The sequence below is a fragment of the Cyprinus carpio genome, chromosome A19 (genome assembly GCF_018340385.1).
Source record: "Cyprinus carpio isolate SPL01 chromosome A19, ASM1834038v1, whole genome shotgun sequence".
Classification (NCBI taxonomy): Eukaryota; Metazoa; Chordata; class Actinopteri; order Cypriniformes; family Cyprinidae; genus Cyprinus; species Cyprinus carpio.
This window is the reverse complement of record NC_056590.1, coordinates 24,133,234-24,155,507: the sequence shown is the minus strand read 5'-3', so window position 1 is coordinate 24,155,507 and position 22,274 is coordinate 24,133,234. Positions and strand designations below refer to the sequence as shown.

At 35.4% G+C, this 22,274-nt stretch overlaps 1 protein-coding gene across 2 annotated transcripts in view; it reads right to left on the bottom strand.

Annotated features, from left to right (window-relative positions):
• LOC109068869 (ephrin type-A receptor 7-like) overlaps positions 1-22,274 on the bottom strand; it is a 132,174-nt gene that overhangs the window by 8,593 nt on the left and 101,307 nt on the right. The window contains exons 6-9 of one of the 2 annotated variants that reach the window (XM_042777142.1): positions 9,282-9,409; positions 7,780-8,077; positions 4,578-4,686; positions 120-230 (exon numbers count right to left, since the gene is read on the bottom strand). In XM_042777142.1, the coding sequence (XP_042633076.1) occupies positions 120-230; positions 4,578-4,686; positions 7,780-8,077; positions 9,282-9,409 (646 nt within the window). The remainder of the gene's footprint in view (positions 1-119; positions 231-4,577; positions 4,687-7,779; positions 8,078-9,281; positions 9,410-22,274) is intronic. The other variant, XM_042777143.1, reaches the window with a different exon arrangement.

The window sequence follows — 22,274 nt, the reverse complement described above, 5'->3', positions numbered from 1 at the left end:
ATGGCCTCTGTTAGGAAATGGAGTGGCGAGACAGACGGGACAAACGAGAGGAAAGAAGATGAAAAGAAAGGCAGCAGCAAGGTAGGAGGTTTAGTGGAGAAACGCAGGCATGCCTGTACCTGGGAGACAGCTGCGTGGAGGGAGGAAGAGGAGGAGGAGGAAGAGTAGAGAAGGAGGTAGAGAGCAGCACCACGCGAGTAGGAGCTACATTGGACGGTCTGGAGAAGCCACTAAAGGAAGAGAGGGAGGAAGGGCCTGAGAGTAGTCTTCTTACTATTGTCAACATAGGAAGTGACTCTCTAAAGTGGCGACATCACTTCCTATCATGCTACCTAACTTCTAACCTACTTAAAAGGAATTATAGTAAACATGAGGGTGACAAACAATGACAAAATGTCAATTCTCAGGTGAATTTATCCTTTTAAGAGTTATTCTCTGACATAAATACTAAGACAAATAGCCCTCAAAACCAATGAGGAGTAAAAAAAAAAAAAAAAAAAAAAAAAAAAAAAAAAAACATTTTCCCTGACTTTTAAACTTTGTATGAGAGCTACAGTATTACAATGGTCTGCCCCAAAAGACAAGAAGAGGAGAGGAGGGGTGATGAAGAGAGGAGTGAAGGTGAGAGGAAAGTGAAAGGAGTGACTGCAGAGAAGAACAAGTTAGAGCTTTATGTGCGTGCATGTGTGGATGAAAGCACTCTGCAGGAGATTCTCAGTGTAATCAGACCCAAGACACATCTAACAGATTTAAAACAAATCTAAAACTTCAACACTAAATTACAGGAATAGTTGAAACTGCCTGGGCTGCCAAGACCTTTTTACACAAATTCGGATTGAAAATATAACCAATAAATAACCATGTATATTTCTATGATGATAAAAAATGCATAACACAATGAACAGACCATAACTTGAAATGTTCTTTGTTGCATATATAGTAGAGTGTAACAGTGCCTTTCCACCTTTTCAGTAGCCTTGGGTCTAAAAAGTATTTTTCCCTGTCATTTTTTCCATAGGGATTAAAAAAGTCTCTGTTATACAGTTATAAGCTATTACAAACTATGACTATAAAAAAGACAAAGGTACAAGACTGTGTACTTAATGACTTTAAAAATCCCATGAAGCACTGTGAATGACACAAAAATTAAAAATGATAGAGGAAAAATAAAACTACTGATAATTTACTGATAAAAAAAAAAATTGTATTTTATTTAATCATTTGATTTAGATGTTGATTATAGAGAGAGAGAAACAATGCATTTTATGTTTATTGCAAAATATGCATAGAAATATATACAAAAAGTAGTTTGAGAGTGTAGGGAGACTGACTTCATCTGAGTGGGAGGGCGCTAAAGAGCTCTTTTGGCATGATTTGCTTGATGTTACTCTGATTGTTGAGATTTCTTTGCAGAATCATGGGTAATGTAGTTTTCACCAAGAGTTAAATTAAACTAGATTCTTTTAAAAATAAGTTGAAGTCTCAGTAGGTCTGTCTTTAATGGTTGAAGTAATTGTTAAAATCAACTGAATGGGATTATTGCTTCCGGAACCTGACTGATGCACTCTATTGTGACCTTCACATACTATTTTTTAAAGGCAGTAGGCAGTATGCTAGAATTTCATTTCACACAGGCACAGACACACAGCCCACTGGCTTCAGACGATGCAACTATATTAAATGTACAAAAAGGGCCAGAAGAAAGGCTGTCCACAAATACCAATAATCCGCTGGCCGTGTGTGTACGCATGTCAATAAATGAGCATTATTAATAATAAAAGATGTCATCCCTGAAATAGAATGAGAAAAAAATAGGACAAAATGTATCTACAAAAACATACCCTGTATAAACCAATCTGATTTAACAGAAACACTTGAGTCAAAGAACTTGAAAGATCTGAAAGACTGTTTTCATATGCATGGATATTGATTTGTAAAGGTTTAGATGTTCAAAATGTGTATAAACTAGGGCTATCAAACAAATCAATTACATCAGATGGCAATTATTAACTGAATAACATAAGCCCCCAAATGGAGATAACATAGACATATAATGTAACATTATTGTGGCAGAGGGGCAAAGCACTCAATGAGATGACAAAAAGTGTCTGTAGAAATCAATATATTGTGTTTTATTTTCATGCAGATTGGCCGTTTATGTATCACTTACTGTATATGTAACATACTATTATGGACAAGCATGGTATGAGCCTAAATTCAATGAGCCGTCAGCCTTTTTCTGTTTGTCCAACACAATTTTCACCTGATATATGTCTCTAACAAGCCTTTCTCGCGCACATCATTAATCAATATAAACCCCTTTATCAGAGACTAGTCGATAAATCCGCTCTCTGCTGTGTGTTTGACAACATGCAACTAGATTGTGTGTTGTTGTTTGAGCTGATGATAAATTTTCTGGATGCATATGAAAGAGATTTTGTGCATGTGTGATTGACAGAGGCTTGGCAACACTCCACTGTGTGTGGTTGAGAATGAATGAGGACCATTTCACACCGGCTCAATATAATCCATTCTCATCAGACTGATTAACGGAGAGCTATAGGAGCGTGTGCTTTCTGTCTGCCACTCCCTCCCCTGACACCGCAGCTGCACAGAGATCCATTAGAGTATGTCACACCTGTGTTCTTCTGTGCGCATGAAATACCCAGACACATGGATTCTGTGAGTCCAAAACTATGCATAGATTTCCTCAAGTCTGGAACAGCCATCATTTACAAGCCATTTTGTATCCTACATTCATTGTATCCTTGTATTCAGTTTTGTATGTGAAATTATTTTGCTTTCAGTTACCTATAAGATTGCAGTAGGCTCAGCTCTATTTAACACATTTTACCATGTTTAAAGTCATTCAAAAATCATTGCAGAAAATGCAAAAAAATGCATATTCTGTCTCATAAGTTTACAATGTTTACTATGTTAAAAAAACCTTAGATATAGCATTATGAGAATAAAGTCATAATTTCTTTAAGAATAATCTCATATAGGTTCTCCTTTATGAAAACAAAGTCAAAGATTAAAAAATGAAGTGGTAAAATTACAAGATTAAAGAATTAATATTTTCAAAACACATTAAATCTATTATGAAAGTAGTTTTTGTTGATATTTCATATATATTTCAATAATATTATATTGTAATATTTTGATAAGTCAGTTATGACAAAATCTTAACATCACAAGATTGAAGTACAAATATATTAAAAATAAAAGACAAAATAATAAAGTAATTATGAGATGAAAGTGAATTATGAAGATACACATTAAATGATTTAGTAATAATTATAAAAAAAAAAAATCTAAATTACAGTTAAGTCATTTTGTAATAACATTTAGTCAATTATGAAAATTCAGTCACAACATTACAAGATTAAAGTGGTAATATTTTGAAAAAGGCAAAATTACAATAAAGCCAGTATGAGATCACTTTTTTTTAATTTTTAATTCACTTGCGACAATGAACTGAATTGAAAATGAAGTGAAAAGTCATAATATTACAAAATTAAAGTAGTAACATTATGAGAATAAGGTCAAAAACACAAGAATAAAAGTACTTGGATTTCAAGATTGAAGTCGTGGCCAAGAAGAACAAAATTCCTTTCACATTTTGCTTGGCATACACAATTTCTACGGCTAAAACGTTTATGGAAAGGTATTTTTTTTTTTTAAACATGGCACTAAAACATTGCCATATTAAGGATAACTGAATCAGGACAATTCAAAAGTCTCAAACCTGCACCATCAACATGAGCATCACAACCTAACCTGCTAACCACTACATCACAGCGACAACTGTAAGGTTCTTTTATGTCCCACTATGGAAGAACTTGATGAGCTTGTGAAAACGCACACAAGTGCTGATTCTCCTGTATTGCATATATCCACTTATGTGCATCTCCCAGTGCACTTCTGTGCATGTGGGACGGTTTTGTTGTCTATGTGATCAGTGAGAGAGAAATCCGTCTAAATAATAATACAGGAGCAGAAGGCATGTCTTTCTTCATATTTCTCCACCTTCACTCCCTGCTGGGAGAGGCAGCCTTTACAAACACACACTCGACACATGTACACATCTCGCAATCATGGGGAAATTGGATTGAGCGATTGCGCTGCCCGTCAAACAAGCTAACAAGGGCATTGTGCTTCTCAAAAAGAGGAATGAGGCTTCATGCCCTCCTGTGGGATGACGGATGAGTTTGTGCATCTGTGTTTGTGAGAGATGGTCTCGACTAAAAATGTGTTTTGATTCATTCTAATGGATGATTTCGCAGACCATGGAAGTAGAAAAATTCTTTTGCTGATGCAACTGTCAGGCAGCCGTTAGGGAGACGCACTATGGAGCAGAAACTGAACGTGCAACCATATTCTATTTCAGTTAAAGGGATAGTTCTGCCAAAAAACAAAACGGTCATGAGACAGTCATGAACCAATGATGTTTGACTGCCCAGATTTAAAGATGCAAAGGATAATTTTCAACAAATAATGACTGACAACTTTGTGGTGAATGCAGAAAGCATTTGAGGAGTTAGTCTTTGTTACAAGCATTGAAATAGCAGTTATACCTTCTCCAGATGAGCAACCCAACTCCAAGTGTCAGTAACATGATGAGAGCAGCCACCGAAACTACCACGATGATCACCACAGGACTCTGTTCACTAGAGGCCAAGGCCACTGCACAAAAACCACACAGAAAGACAAACAAAAGATTTGGTTAGTATTCATGGTGGCACAAGCCATTACCAGTGCTCTAAAAGCACTGGAGCTTGACAAGAAGATTGATCTTTGAAGTCTTTCCTTATTTATTTTGATAGCGTCCTAATGGGAATACATTTTTGTAAGTTAAAAAGTTAAGACGTTCCTCCAAATGGCCCCACTCCATCCATCTGGACACAGAGAAACTTCTTTCAGTTACCAAAAAAAAAAAACTTTGGTTTTCAAAAGGAAAGATGATCCCTAGCAAAGCAGTTTATTATCAATAAATAATGGAGAAAAACCTTTTTATGAGGCATTTATAGAATCCAAACCAAATCCAAACGCATGTAGTACAATTAATAAAGTAAAACGTATTTGCACTCTTTTTTTGGGTGTAGGTGAAATTTTATTATCATTGAAACTCAACAAATGAAATATAGCCCTCTAGCAAAACACTGTCACCAGCTTTCCATATTTACACATACAAGGACATCAGGACAACAATCCATCTTTACACATACAAGATTACTGTAAGCTCATAAATCGTGAGGAAAGTTGCTTTAGAGTATTATTGAATTATTCTGTTCTGCATTTTGAATCTTTTGTTGTTGTTGTTATTGTGAATGGGAGCACTTTAAATGTATATGCAATATAATTTATATTTACAGTACTTTTTAGGGTCTGTATGTTTTTTTAGTCACTTATGCTCACAAAGGAGGCATTCATTTGATCAAAAATATAGTACATATTATTACACTTTAAAATAGTTGTTTTTATGTTTATATCTATTTTACAATGTAATACACTCACCTAAAGGATTATTAGGAACACCATACTAATACTGTGTTTGACCCCCTTTCGCCTTCACAACTGCCTTAATTCTACGTGGCATTGATTCAACAAGGTGCTGAAAGCATTCTTTAGAAATGTTGGCCCATATTGATAGGACAGCATCTTGCAGTTGATGGAGATTTGTGGGATGCACATCCAGGGCACGAAGCTCCCGTTCCACCACATCCCAAAGATGTTCTATTGGGTTGAGATCTGGTGACTGTGGGGGCCATTTTAGTACAGTGAACTCATTGTCATGTTCAAGAAACCAATTTGAAATGATTCGAGCTTTGTGACATGGTGCATTATCCTGCTGGAAGTAGCCATCAGAGAATGGGTACATGGTGGTCATAAAGGGATGGACATGGTCATAAACAATGCTCAGGTAGGCCGTGGCATTTAAACGATGCCCAATTGATACTAAGGGGCCTAAAGAAAACATCCCCCACACCATTACACCACCACCACCAGCCTGCACAGTGGTAACAAGGCATGATGGATCCATGTTCTCATTCTGTTTATGCCAAATTCTGACTCTACCATCTGAATGTCTCAACAGAATTCGAGACTCATCAGACCAGGCAACATTTTTCCAGTCTTCAACTGTCCAATTTTGGTGAGCTCGTGCAAATTGTAGCCTCTTTTTCCTATTTGTAGTAGAGATGAGTGGTACCCGGTGCGGTCTTCTGCTGTTGTAGCCCATCCGCCTCAAGGTTGTGCGTGTTGTGGCTTCACAAATGCTTTGCTGCATATCTTGGTTGTAACGAGTGGTTATTTCAGTCAAAGTTGCTCTTCTATCAGCTTGAATCAGTCGGCCCATTCTCCTCTGACCTCTAGCATCAACAAGGCATTTTTGCCCACAGGACTGCTGCATACTGGATGTTTTTCCCTTTTCACACCATTCTTTGTAAACCCTAGAAATGGTTGTGCGTGAAAATCCCAGTAACTGAGCAGATTGTGAAATACTCAGACCGGCCCGTCTGGCACCAACAACCATGCCACGCTCAAAATAGCTTAAATCACCTCTCTTTCCCATTCTGACATTCAGTTTGGAGTTCAGGAGATTGTCTTGACCAGGACCACACCCCTAAATGCATTGAAGCAACTGCCATGTGATTGGTTGATTAGATAGTTGCATTAATGAGAAATTGAACAGGTGTTCCTAATTATCCTTTAGGTGAGTTTATATTCCTGTAATGCAAAGCTGAATTTTTCAGAAGTCATTACTCCAGTCTTCAGTGTCACGTGATACTTCAGAAATCTTTCTGCTATGCTAATTTTTTTGCTTAAGAACAATTTCTTATCATTATCCATGTTAAAAATGTGCTGTTTAAAATTTTCATGGTACCTGTGATACTACACTTTTTCAGGATTCTTTGATTAACTTAAAGAACAGCATTTATTTAAAACAAATTAACCATGTAAATGTCTTTACTGTCACCTTTAATATTATTATTGTATCCTTGCGGAGTAAAAATATTAATTTATTAATTTTTTTAAACATTATTGTATAACATATACATATTTATCTTTATTTAAACTTGTGCTATAAATATCAATCACAAATCCCATTTTTCAGTCTTTCTTGAATATGTTAACATAATATACAACGAAAAATATGAGTACTAAAAATATTTAAATTCACAGTAAAATATTTTAATATTAACAGTCCTAATTTTAACACTTTGAAGTCACAAAGAAGGATAATATAATATAATATAATATAATATAATATAATATAATATAATATAATATAATATAATATAATATAATATAATATAACATAAAACAAAATAAAATAAAATAAAATAAAATAAAATAAAATAATAATATTTTTAAGCTATTAGGAACAAAAGCACAGTGGAGCAATACTCGACAGGATCTGGAATGAGACTCATTCAGTCCAAATGGTTTGCAACCAGGCACCAAAGATTGCAGCTTTGTTCTGCATAATCTAAAGCTGTTCAAATACTTGTTTGAGTGCTACAATGAAGGAGCAGGATGAGGTCACATGTGAAAGTTCTTCCAAAGTGTTCATTCAATATGAATGTGTCTTCTTGAATTAAAGATGACAGCAAGCATTTGCACTTTAAAGTCATTGTTCTGTAAAGCCAACATCTTGTGTAATAAGATGAAATTAATAAAAAAAGGTACAGTTCACAACAATTTTGCACCATAAAACAATTGCACCACACACATTTTACATTCATTCTTTCTTCTAAAACAAAGAGAAACACTCACGTTCCACCAGCGTCTGCAGCTCCAGCGGAGAGCTGTATGCCCCGTAGTCAAGCGAAGGGGGCGACACAGCTGCCACAGGGCTGGAAGAGGAAGAGGAAGCAGACGGCGAAGATGGAGACAAAGAGGAGGAAGAGGAGGAGGAGGAAGAAGAAGAAAGAGGAGAGGAGGAAAGAGATGAAAGTGCTGGACTGGAGCAGGTTCGGATGAGGAAGACGTAGGTTGTGCCTGGTTTCAGGTTGTTGACGCTAATTCTGGTGGCAGCCGTCTTTACTGTGGAATAACGCTGATCTTTCTGGTCCTGAAGGAACACAGAAATATGTCCATAAAACAACCACCAATATATTTGTGTATATATGTGTATATATCTGCTTAATATATTTGTGTGTGTGTGTGTGTGTGTGTGTGTGTGGAAAACATGACGCATTTTTAAAAGATTCTTTGATGAATATAAAGTTCAAAAGAACAGCATTTATTTAAAACATATGTTTTTTTTTTTTTTGTAACATTACCAATGCCTTTATGCATTGACCCCAAACTTTGAACAGCAGATACCTTTTTTTAAATATATATATATATATATATATATATATATATATATATATATATATATATATATATATATATATATATATATATATTTATATATATATTTATATATTATATATATTTTTTTTTTACCTTAACTCACACCACAACTGAGGGACAATATAAATAATTATATAAATATAAATAATCTTCCCAAACACTGATATGGTTTATGATTATTTCACTCTTCATTTAGAAAAACAAACAAACAAACAAACAAGTGAAAAAATAAAATCTATAGATAAAAACTATTTGATAAGTATCAAAAGTAAATTATGAAAGCATGCTAAAATTAAAATTTTAAATCTTCATTAAAAAACAAACAAACAAACAAAAAAATCCCTTAATTAAAATCAATGTCTGGGAGCCCGTAGGAGATAAAACATGCTTATATGCACAACAAAACAAACTATCAAAAGTTAATTCATTAAAAAAAAAACTTGCTTTAAGGGTTTACTTGAAAATTGATTTTAAAAAAAGACCTTAAATTTACATTAGATCTTAAAATGAACAAGATTTTCTCTATTCTTGACATCAGCTGTTATACAGTCAGAAACGTTTGGATTGATTTTCCCTGATTTCCCCTTCTCTGATTAAAAACAACAGCAAAATAACATTTAAGTGGTTTGCATTACATGTTATCTGCTTATGAACTATATCTGTGTAAGATTTTGAATGTGAACACACTGTGCTCATAAAAAATGTATTATTGTGTATTCTTTTTTTTCTCAGTGCTGGCAGGAGTTTGAACAGACATCAGTGTCTGGCAGCTACATGTTTTAAAGCACTACTGCACCTGACAGAATGATCTATGAGCTACAGGCCTGTGGGAACCTGCCGTTTAGTGTGGCTGTACACACATGCAGGTTAACAACAGATTCAGTGCTTTGTAGAGAGGACAGAGCATGTAACTGTACCTTTTCATAGTATTTGATCTCATATTCAGTGCGGCTGCTGTTGGGATACACAACGGGTTCCCTCCAAGCCAGAGTCACACTGCGCTGCTCAACCTTCTCCGCTCGCAGCTCGTTAACCTGGGAAGGCGCTAAACAGACAGACAGAAAGAGAAAAATGTAAATAATTAAAAAGAAAACTGTGAGCTGAAGTTCTTCTGCCTGAGTGTGTAACAGATTGGTGATGATGATGTCTGAACATGCTGATAAAGATTTGATTAAGACGCTCTCCTGCTGTCAGAATAATGCCAAATCCAACCATTTTTCTGTTCAGTGCTGGTTAGACAAACCCCAAGATACAACCAGCACAAATTCAACACTTTAGGAACAGTATTCAACATTTATGAGCAAACGCTTTGCAAATACTTAAATATCCTTAAAACAAGACAAACACTTGAAAAGTGGAGCATGAAATATTAAGATATTTTCTAAAAATCATACATATATATATATTTTTTTAGAAACTTTTTATTTTAACTAATCTATTAAAAGGGGCACAATAAGGATTAATATATTTTAACGATAAAAAAAGATACACATCAAAAACAGAAGCCCATTAAATGAAATATAACATATACAATACAAAACAATGGTACTCTCTCAAGACAGCTAGCTAAATATGAAGAATAAAAAAAAATGTCTAAAATCACATACTTTCCGAGTAGGTACCACATTTGAAAAAGTATTTATTTTGCGACTATAAAAATATGTTCTATTTATGAATTTGTGTAGTATGAATGGAATCCAGACATAATACACCCAGCATGTTTGTACTGTCATGTGACCTATAACCTGACCATCACACACCCTCCATTTATGAATCCTCTCCATAGCCTAATGGGATAATAAAGTATCCTTTGTATACACAATTAAAAAAAAAGGGACGTGACATACAGCCAAGTGTGGTGACCCATACTCAGAATTCGTGCTATCCATTTAACCCATCCAAAGTGCACACACACAGCAGTGAACACACACACACCGTGAACACACACCCGGAGCAGTGGGCAGCCATTTAAGCTGCGGCGCTCGGGGGGCAGTTGGGGGTTCGGTGCCTTGCTCAAGGGCACCTCAGTCATGGTATTGTCACCCCGAGACTCGAACCCACAACCTTAGGGTTAGAAGTAGGGATCGACCGATATGCATGTTTCAGGGCCGATGCCGATACCGATTATTACAGATCAAGGAGACCGATAACCGATATTTTGAACCGATATGTGTCTAGTGTAAAAATGAAAATTAAGAATAAAAAGGCCTCTGACAAAGACTCTCTTTAAATTATTTTAACACATCTTTAATTCTGAGAACTGTTCATAATAACATTAATATTAATAATAACAACAAACATAAAAAGTGCTGGGTGCATCCATCAGCAGCATTCTGTAAACTAAGTAAAACTTGCATCCATCAGCAGCATCCTATAAAAAAGTAAAACTTAAAGCAAATTTAAACAGCAACAAATGAACAAATAATGGAAAATAATTGTAATATCTCTCTCTCTCTCTCTCTCTCTCTCTCTCTCTCTCTATATATATATATATATATACATATATATATATATGTATGTGTGTGTGTGTGTTATATTTAGCATTTTATTTGCAACCCAGAATTGCATTAAAATCACACACAACCCATATTGTAATAGTGTTGGTTTTTTTTTTTTTTTTTTTTTTGATGTGTAAAATGTTTGTTTGACTGTTTATCACGGCGATACAAACTAGGAATTATACAGGACAGCGTCATCCAGAAACGTGCAATTTGAGATTATTGACAATTTACGTTATTAGCATAGGGTTATTAGCAGGGTGCGATTTGTGAAATAAACAGAGGGGGGATGCTTTTGAAAAATTTTATGAAATGTTTTTAATACGACGGAAATTGTATTTAGTGTGATCTCAGTTTAATAAAAACATTGTAAGCCTACGTTAGGCCTATTAATTGTAATGATTTAATGTCCACGGTTATTCAAACAACAAATTTACATCGAGAAAGCGAGCAAAGAACACAACGGAGCTTTTTGAAACTCCGAATCAGTTAAACCATTGCTTACTGTTTCGATGCGCTTCAATCGGATCGCGTATCGCGAATCATTTGATTCAGATCTGGACGTCAGAGCGGGTTTGCATGATGTTTTTATCCCCACTGGGGATAAAAGTTATTCAGCAGAGGCGGGATGCATAGCCAGAAGGGGGGAAATCCCCCCCATCCTGGTTATTAGTCAAATGAGAGAGCGCGGCCGCGGAGATAACTAAATCAGGAATAGGGAGCTCGCGTCGCGTCAGGGCGTCAGAGCTCGCGCTTGATGCCCTTTCAGCTCTTCAAAATTGCATAATGGTAATTCTGAATCTGTATGTTAAATTATTTTGCAATCATGTTAGAATAAAGCAATATTTCTCCAAATATGCGTAATTTTTTTGACTAAGAGCCCTAACGGAACGGACGCTGTTCAGTGAATCTATGTGAACAACACAAAAAAAAAAAAAACCGCAGCAGACGTGAATTCATTCGTGTTGATAATCTATTCACAATATAACGTTAAGTTGGCCGAATGGTGAGAGAAGTAGGTTTTAGTTTCACTATCTCAGCACTAATGTGATGATACGTTAAAGCATATCACTGCAATGACGGACATTGACCGGGAATTCACAGTATAATAACTGAATGGGGCTTGTCATCATAAATCGATTATATTTAGGTGTTTTGCAACTTCAGTGTAGTGATTTATTGCAACTTCAGGAACGTTTACTGCATTCTTACCTTCGAGAGATAGCCAGGCTCGTGACTCCCAACAAATCAGACGGACGATGTGGGCGGGGCTTAGTCTAGGCCACAGAGCGGTGCGCTCTGACTGAGGTGGCTGGATCAGTGCCAGATCGCGCATTTCAAAATAAAATGGTTTTATCGGCAAATCGGTTTTGAAATTGGCCGATGCCGATAACAATAAAAATGCTTAATATCGGCGCCGATAATCGGCCACGCCGATAATCGGTCGACCCCTAGTTTGAAGTCGATGTCTATAACAATTAGGATGTTAATTTAGAATCTCGCCATAAGTTGTAGGTCATCTGGGTACTTTTTGCCAACTCTTAAAAAATTTGGACATGCTACTATTCATTTCACATTCTTTTTCGCTTACTATATAGTAGAGAAGTAGGCATATTCAGATGCGCCCATTATCCTTGTCTAAACTGGAAGACTATTTCCTGTCTTAATGTAGCAGACGGAGTGTGAGGGCGTCTCCTGCCCCTTCTCCACTGCCGTTCTGATTAAGAGATGATTAACGACGACAGAACAGCTGAGAGCTGCCACTCAAAATCCCCCACTGAAGACTGACAGCTCCATCCCATCAGAAACAAGCAACGGACAAATAAGATGTAAACTTTCAATTTCTCATACATCAACCAACAACCAAAACAAACCTTATTTTTCCCCTAATGCTTGCTGTTCTTTCTTCACATACAGTGGCACATTCTAACAAAAACACACCCACACATTTTCTGTCACATCTTTATGTATACCACGATTCATAATTAAAGTGTAATTCTGGGCGCTGATCAAAGACCGTTTCTGTCCTCTTCATGTGTCTGAAGCTTTTAAAACAAAGGCATGAGAGTTATTGTCATTCAGTCATGCTTCTCCATTTCCTGCTACTCCAGACATCCCATGACACACTGACATGAAATAAAACTAAGATATCTTAGGAAAAATCCTTTGATCTCAGACAAAGTGACAGCTACACTGCTCATTAAAGTTCACGGACATCTGTACTGTGACACGCAGTGTGAGACGGCTGACAGCTTTATGACTACACTGTGTACAGGCGATTCAATCCTGACCAGATGTGTGACCTCTTCTTCATTCTATTTTTGGCCTTTATGCCAGTTTATTGACAGGTGTAGTATAGAGAAGACAGGAAATGATGGCGAATGGAAGGAAATGACAAAAACCAAACATGAACTCACATTTCACACATAGCTAGCATGGTTCAATGTGTGTGTGGTAACACACAGGCCACAGAAGAGCCTGACACAGAAAATATGAGTGGAGGACACTCAATACTGCAGCTTTTGGAAAGGAAATCAGACCCTTAAAAAACAACTGATTATTTAGGTTTTTATTTTCTTTCTTCTAGAATGTGCATGCACAATAGCTTGGTTATTTTTAAAATATATTTATGATTAATTATTTTATATTTAAACTGTAAGATTAATAAAATAAGACATTTCCTAAAACTTTCCCAGATTTTTAACGTGGTCTCACACTTCTGGACTCCACAGCAAGTTATGTGTGAGAAAAAAACAAGCTAATAAATGGATTTATAATCTAAAGAGAAATGAGAGGTACAACATAACAGTTTGTGGGTTGTATGGGTGTAAGAGAAGCTTTTCTCCAATTCTACTTCAGGATGTTGTTTCTTATGTGCCATAATGAATAATGAATAAAGAGCTCCAAACTGCTGCTCTGCCTCCCACTCCCACTCTGAAAAAATGCAATTGGAAACACTGATTACTGGCAGTCTGACCACATCCAAGTGGGAGGAAATGAGAAAGGAGATGAATTGCTTTGAGTGTAACTCCATCACTGCAGAAGCCAAACTGAAGGTTACAAAGTTCTGAATTGGACAGCACTATTGAACTGACCTCTGTGAGACTGGTTAGGGTGTTATACTACAGTCTCAAACACACATAAACACTCATACATATGCATTCACAGCACACACAAACACTCTATTAGGTAAATGTGCACATAACATTTTAAACATTTTCATTTCCCACACTGTTGTTACTGTTAACTAAAACTAAAAGTCTTTTTGCTAACTGAAATAAAGCAGAAATAAAACAAATATTAAATAAAACCTTGCCTTGGCAACTAGCTAATAAAAGGTTAGTACTAAAAATATATATAAAATGACCACCGTTTATGGAAATGACATTTTTTTAGCTGATTCCTTTGCTTTGCTAAGACTTATGCTTTTAAAAACTAGCATTTTATTTATCCTAAATACACAAAATTATTAAATACATATAATTAAATGTATAGCATATATAAGTGATATGTCAAACCTTATTTTTTTTTCTTTGCACTTATGTAAAAGTAAAATTGCTGGTTATGAAATAAAAATAAATTAAAGATAAACAGAAATATTTTAAAAGCTAATTAATTTATTTTACTAATTAATTATTTTTTACATTTATTAAATTATATTTTTTTAATTAAAATGAAAACGGGAAATTTAAAAATAAAAGATAATATAAAATATTAATAAAGACTATAACATAACATAACACAACACTAAAATAGCATTGATTTGCTAATGGAAAACAAGCATTACTTTGATATTTAAAAATCTGATGAAAATGATTTTTTTTTAGCATGCTAGTGGTCACAAGAGTAAGGAAGCACCGGATTTCTTGAGCAGTTGGTATTGCCCTATAGGCAGAGTCAACATGGCTTTTTTTTCCCAATGACAGAGCCACAGATTCTTTCAGCAGGGGCGTTTTAGAAACTCCGTTTGGCACGGAGCAGTGCACTATCAGAGCGTGCAGGCAGTCACACGTCACTCCCTCAGGACATCTTCCTGTGAATAAGTGTGCAAGTCTCTCATCCTCAGTCGTCTCATTATTGTCTGGAGAGTTCCTTCTATTGGCTCTGCAGTCTTTGGCTCACGCCACTGCAGCAACTACATCCGGCTAATTGTGCTTTTGTTAAATACTTACAGTACATCCACTTAAAGGACTGTTGTGTGAAAAAGAGTAGATTAGGTGGAAATAACAAATAAAAAGAGTGCTTTCTTTCATTACAGCGATGTTTTCTGCCAACTGGCAGTGATACACTGCTGACCTATTGATAGAGAGAAATACAGCGTGAAAAAAAGGAAGAGATGCTGGGCTGCAATGTGAAATGCTGGGTAGGGTGAAATGTGATCTTGCCCTCAGCAATGGCAGTGGAGAACGAGACCAAATAGTCAAGTCATGCATGATAACACACAAACATACACACATATGCCACTGCTATATCACTGCAGTCTCGCAGAGCATAAGATGCCTCCAAGTTAGAGTTAACTTTGCAGTTAGGGTTAAAGTGTGTGTGTATTACACTGTTTACACACATCCATCGCAGGGCTCTATGAGGATAAGGAGTGAAATTCTTCATCATATATATATACACCGAACAGGACCACTTGCAGATGCTAAAAACAAAAACCCTAAACCAATCGCCTGCTGACTGCATATATCTACTACAGTACACGGATTCATTCGGTATTACTAAGCACAGCACACAAGACAAATTAAAACATTATCGTGAATGTGTGTGGAAACAACGTGAATGTAAGGAAATGTCTGTGCATAAATACAATGTGCGATCAGTGCGTCAAGAGCACTAACAGACTTACACATGCTTACTGTACGACTCCTGTACGCCACCGAAATCATCTTTACCTTTACTGCAGTCTTCATCCATCAAAACATTACTAGCGAGATTACCCAGTCGAGAAACCGTAGTTGGCATCTCATCTGGCCATACATACATCCCACAGCAGTATGTTGACAATCCATTCAGTTTCTATTTCACACAGCCCGACATATGAGGGCTTTTAAAACGCAACGCGAGTCTCTGTTTTCTCTGCAATCTCTGATGTAATCAGCCTGATTTCCTTAATATTAGCGCTATTTTGGACAGATTGTTTGAACGCATAATCTTACTGGATCATTGGACTAAAAACTTTCCTGGGGTTTACCAGGTTAAAATGATCTGACGGCAAGCAGAGAAGCAAAATTGGGTTAAAGGGTTAGAATAGAAATTGTACTTCAGTAATTTTGCGTTAATTGCGTTAAATTATTTTAACACGTTAAGGATTGTAAAATTAATCACATGCATTAACGCATTAGCAATGACAGCTCTAATACTGTATATGTATATGCATATATATATATATATATATATATATATATATATATATATATATATATATATATATATATATATATATATATATATATATATAATATATATATGTAGAGAGAGAGAGAGAGAGAGAGAGAGAGAGAGGATACATTACGCATTGACAAGGCTGTAGAAAAGATAAGATTATTACAATATGGCTAAATCAAACTATCAGAAATAATTAAATATTACACTATCAGAAATTATAATCAGTGTATATGCAGACTGATGTCTGGGATGTCTTGTTCATCACATTATCCGCCCCAAAGTGTGGGCAAAAAGCTGCATACAGTACTTGTACAGCACATTCCACACACACACACACACACACACACACACACACACCCACCCACACACACACACAATTACAACCCGCTACCAAGAAATAAATAAATAAAAAATATTCTGAAAAAATAAACAACCAAATGGTTGTACACATTACCCACTATGCTTCACCAGCTGGGCAGGTTGATAGAGTTGCTATTATCAGTTATATTATTGCAGGGAGAGCGGGAAGGATAGAATAGAGGGAGGGAAAGTGGGAGGATGTGGAAGAGGGGATTTCTGTTGACCTGCTGGGAGGGTGAGATAGAGAAGCCTGCAAGACATATACATTTCCATTTAAAGAATAATATTACAACACCTTACGTACACCTGGGACAGAGAGACGGAGGAATGAAAGGAAGCGGGAAGGGAAGGGAAGAGGAAGCGGAGGTGGAAGAGGAGAGGAAGAGAGGGAATGAGAAAGCATAGTGAAAAACAGTGAATGGTGTGGAAAAGGAGATAAATGGGAGAAAAAGGCTTTTAAAAAAAGAGAAAGAAGAAATAGAGCAAAGAAAGAGTGCAGGAACAGCAAACAGAGACAAAAGGCAGAAAAAAAGTGAATAAATGGATTAGATTTGCCAATGATATTTCGCATTGAATTCCAAATTTCATCACCATAGATATCTGATTTATTTAACTTAGAATTATGACTGTCCTTAAAGATACAATGTTCAATTTCTGCATTACTTCCAAACTGCAAAAACAATGACTGTTTTCCCACAGGTTTACATAAAAAAAAAAAAAAAAAAAAAAAAACTTGCTGTGTGGGGTTCAAACGAACAGAGCAATATTTTGAAATCTCCACAGAGCTACTAAATTCATGGTTGCAACAGCAGATTCCGTTAGGATAGAAGGAAGTAAACATTAAGTAAATAATTAAAGGGGAAGTGTGTTTGTTTGTTTATTTATTTATTTTTCCATCCAAACATTCTAGACAAAAATACTCCTGAATATGTAAGCAGAAACGTTCAATTTTAGAAGCTTATTATTTACCCAACCTAAAAAATAGAGAGGAAATGGGGAGAGGGAAAAGAAAAAGGGGAAAAACACAGTGAGAGGTGGCTGACAAGTATAAGGAACTTAATTTTCCAGACACAAAGCAGCAACAATGCTGTAAGTTATAGACAGAGCATAAAACAACCCGACAGCACAGGCAGACTACACACTAAGCTGTAAGAGTTCATGTGAAGTGCAGCAAAGTTAGACTGAATTGAGAAGGAAGAAAAATTAGCTCTAAGTAAAAGAAATGCACACACGCGCACGCACGCACATACACGAAAAGCATTTATTCAGCACTGACTGCAAAGAAAAGAACCAAAGAGGGGTGGTCTGACAAATAGCAAACTGTCTGACTGACATATCCCCCTAGAGATGACAGACAGCTGTCAATCAAAGCATTAGGCCATCGGTCTCATCACAAGATTGCCTGAGCAGTGGGAGTGGAGACAGAGGAACTCATCAACCCCCCACAGCTACAAACCCACACAGACACAAAGCGTCCCGAACAACTCACACACACATTCTGCATGCATAATAACCCGTCAAAAAATTTGATTCTGAGCTATTTATTAAACAGACGCATAAAACAAACATATTCAATAGGGCTGGGCTGATACAGAAAAAAAAGAAATAAAAAATAAGTAAAAAAAAAAAATTAAATTAAAAAAAGATTTAAAATGTTTAATGACAATTTTAATGGTAATAATTTAAATAATATAAAGTAAATAATATTTTTAAACTCAAATAAAATTAAAAAATCTTATTAAAATAATCCACACAGTTTACAATACATTTTAATAAATGGCAATATTTACCTACATACTGTACATATTTTTAATACAACATTTAATACACCACGTTCGAAAGTTTGGGTCTGTATTGTAAATGGTTTTGAAAGAAGTCTCTGATGCTTTCCAAGGCTGCACTGTGTTCATCAAAAACAAAGTAAAACAGTAATATTGTGAAATATTATTATGATTTTAAATATAATTTTCTATTTTAATATATTTTAAATTGTAATTTATTCCTGTCATTACTCCAGCAAATCAGATTTGCTGCTCAAGAAACGTTTTGACTATCATCAATTTTGAAAACAATTATTATTATTATTTTTTAGGATTCTCCGATAAATAGAAAGTTACAAAGAACAAAATATATTTCAAAATAGAAATCTTCCATAACATTATAAATGTCTTTACTGTCACCAATTTAATTTGTAGCAAATTACTGAAATTACTGAATACAAAGCAAATTACTGAATACAAGTTTTAAATATATTCACTAAAGCAAAATGTCTGAACTGAAATGAGTTGACTGAACAACTCTGAAGCTCAAGTATAAAACGTTACTACACAGTCTTATATTCATGAGTTGCAGACCAGGAAGGATGGAAAAACTAATCTAATGACACGCTCTTTAAACTTTATGGCAAAATAAAGAGTGCATTAATTCACAATGTTGCCTAATTTTATGTCATCATTAAAATCATGACTACAGTATATTGCAAATATATTACCCTGCTCTAACACTCAGTGTACTAAAGATCTCAACACTTACAAGGGTGAGACTGAGAGAAAAGGGGCATTTCAGAGCCGGTTTTTCGACTCCTTTCATGCATTCGTTCACCTCCGCCCGATTCAGTTTAGCTGCTTGTCACTCTTAGAGCACTTTGCAACACTCTGATGATCTAAGGATGTCTAGCTGCATATGTGTGTTCTCAATCCAACATCCAACTCCTTGCATGCCACATAACAAGCTCACAAAAACATCAGTGATTACCACAAAGACCTAAACCGGTAAAAGCGAGGGTGAGGAAAAGATGTTGCGTTGCAACCAATTAAAATCCTTTGCACTCTGTGACAAAGGGGGCCAAATTGGATCAGTGTGGCGCTGAATGGAGGGTGATGACTCAATCTCTTTTAGAGCTGCTGGAGCCTTGTGCTCTCTCATTTTCCCCGATTAGAGCAGACCGAGAGAGCAGCTCCCTTGTTAGGGAGAGAGACAGAGGGTGTGGTAATGCACACTCCAGAGCAAATGCATGGAAGTGCTGTGAATTAAACTGGAAGATTTAAGGTTCTGAGAGCGTGTCACTTTTGACAGAAGGATGGATGTGGAGGAGGGACAGACCTCAGAAGAAAAGGTACAAAACTATCACTGGGGCAGTAACTTTTCAAAAGGTAATAATTTGTCCTTTTAGGTACTAATATATACTTTTAAAGTACTAATGTGCACTTTTAAAGTACTAAAAGGTACTAATTTGTACCAAATACAGTCTAGTAAGATGTTTCTTTTAGCTTTTTTTTACCTTAGGGCACAGTGACAGTGTAAACAGGTCAAAATGAACTTCCTAATGCTGAGTTCTTTGGAAGGTTGTGTCAAGCAGCAGGTGCTACAAAACAACCAGTAATTAAAAAAAAAAAAAAAAAAAAAAAAAAAAACCTTTCCTTAAATTTGCTTATTCAAATTATTAACACTTTCAAAGTATTGTTTTTTTTTCTTTCTTGTTTTAACCATAAATCTAACAATATTTAGTTAAACTAATGTCTAATATATGAAACACAAACTAAATTAATTGGCACCTTAAAAATTAAAAAAAAAAAAAAAAAAAAAAAAAAAAAAAAAAACTGTTACTATATTAATTTTGTAATGTTACTATTTTATTGCTGTAAAAAACTTTCACAATATTATGCCTTTATTTCCATAAATGCAAGTTTTTTTTTTTTACTTAGTATGAGAACAGTTGTATGTACAGTTATAAAAGTCTTTCATCATTCATTCAACATTGGTTCAGTCAAATATTTGACACAGTTTGGCTTTCAAGAAACAAAAGATCAACAAAAAATAGATTTTCATTATATGAGTGTCTGCTGTACAGGAGCGAATGATGCGGAGATGCAAGAGATTCACGAATAACTTCTTTAATAATCCAAATAGGGGTGTAACAGGACAGGCAGGAACATACATAGAGCACATAGTATAGACAACACCAGACAAAGGACCCAAGGAACGGACAACACTTTAAATACAAGACTTAAAGAGGGGTAATAAACGAAACACACCTGAACTAAATCATACAATCACACAAGGGAGAAACTGGGTCAGGGGAAGCACATGGGGAGGAAAACACACACAGACAGTCCAGTGGCTTGACAATGACCACTTCAAAACACTAAAAAATCAATCATTATTTAATCACTCAAGTTGTTCCAAACTTGTATGATTTTCTTTCTCCTGTGGAACACAAAATAAGATATTTAACTGTTTCTGGGGTCCAAATAACATTAGACCCAAATGACTTTCATTGTTTGGATAACACACATGCACCCCAGCCCTCTCCCTCCCCCCGTCCTTCACCCTATACCTTCCTCTTATCCCCCTCACCCCACTCTTCCTCTGCTGAGGCACGCAGAGGTGCCAGACCCCAGAGAGCTCCACAGGCCTCAGCCATCTAAAGCAGCCAAACAAAATCCTCTGAAGATATTGAAATGTCAATCCCTCCATGCTGACCCCTCCCCTCAGCCAGTCTCCCTCTGACACACACACACATGCATCGGGGCGCATAAACACCCTGAAACAATCGTTAAAACATTGGGGCTTTGTTGAGCGACTTTTGAAAGTATGTTCTGGTGTAAAAGAGAGGCAATCTATCAAAAGCAGAGCCTTCCAAACTCAGATCTGAGAGAAGATGTGACCCAAATCTGCCCACTCTTTGTTTGGGTCTTATTCACGGCTGGTTCAAAATATATATTTACCCATAAAATTTCAGATCCACAGTTTTAAATGTTGTATGACGCACTTTTCAAAAATACTATGTGTCATGGGCGATTCTTCTGAATGAAGCACTTACACATTCATGTAGCCGATGGAGTTATCTACCACAGAAAATAAGCCAAAAAATAAGTGACTCATCCATGGTGACAAAAAGCCTTTACAAAGCATAGTGGCTGGAATGCTGTCAGATTTCTTTCAGTTTATAAATTTATATTGATTTAATTTTGGGGAAAAAATGCCTCAACAGTTCACAATACATTTATATTTATGACCACATTTTTTGTATTATTATTATTATTATTATTATTATTATTATTATTATTATTATTATTGTTATTATTATTATTATTTAATTGGTAGTATAATTAAAAATAACAACAAAATAATAATAATATAAATAATAACTAATAATAAATTATTATTATTATTATTATTATTATTATTATTATTATTATTATTATTATTAAAGCAGAGCTGTCCAAACTCATATCTGAGAGAAGATGTGACCCAAATAATAATAATAATAATAATAATAATAATAATTATTATTATTATTATTATTATTATTCATAATATTTGTAATTATAAACACACTTATCTTTTGGCACCCATCAAGTTCCAAATAGAGGGAGAAAAATGAACAAATGAAACATACTTTCAGATCCACAGTTTTAAATGGTGCATGAGTCATGGGAGATTATATTTAGAAAATAAATATAAATAAACATATTTATGAACATTTATATTTTGTTTAGCTCCAATCAAACAAAAATAGAAATAAATAAATTGAAATAATTAAAATCAAATTTTCAGTATTTAATGGTGTATGAGGCACTTGGGATAAAAGGTACTTTATCCTATTCAATGACCTATTTAATACACTGGATTATCCAAAAACAGGCATTAGAACATGCTTAT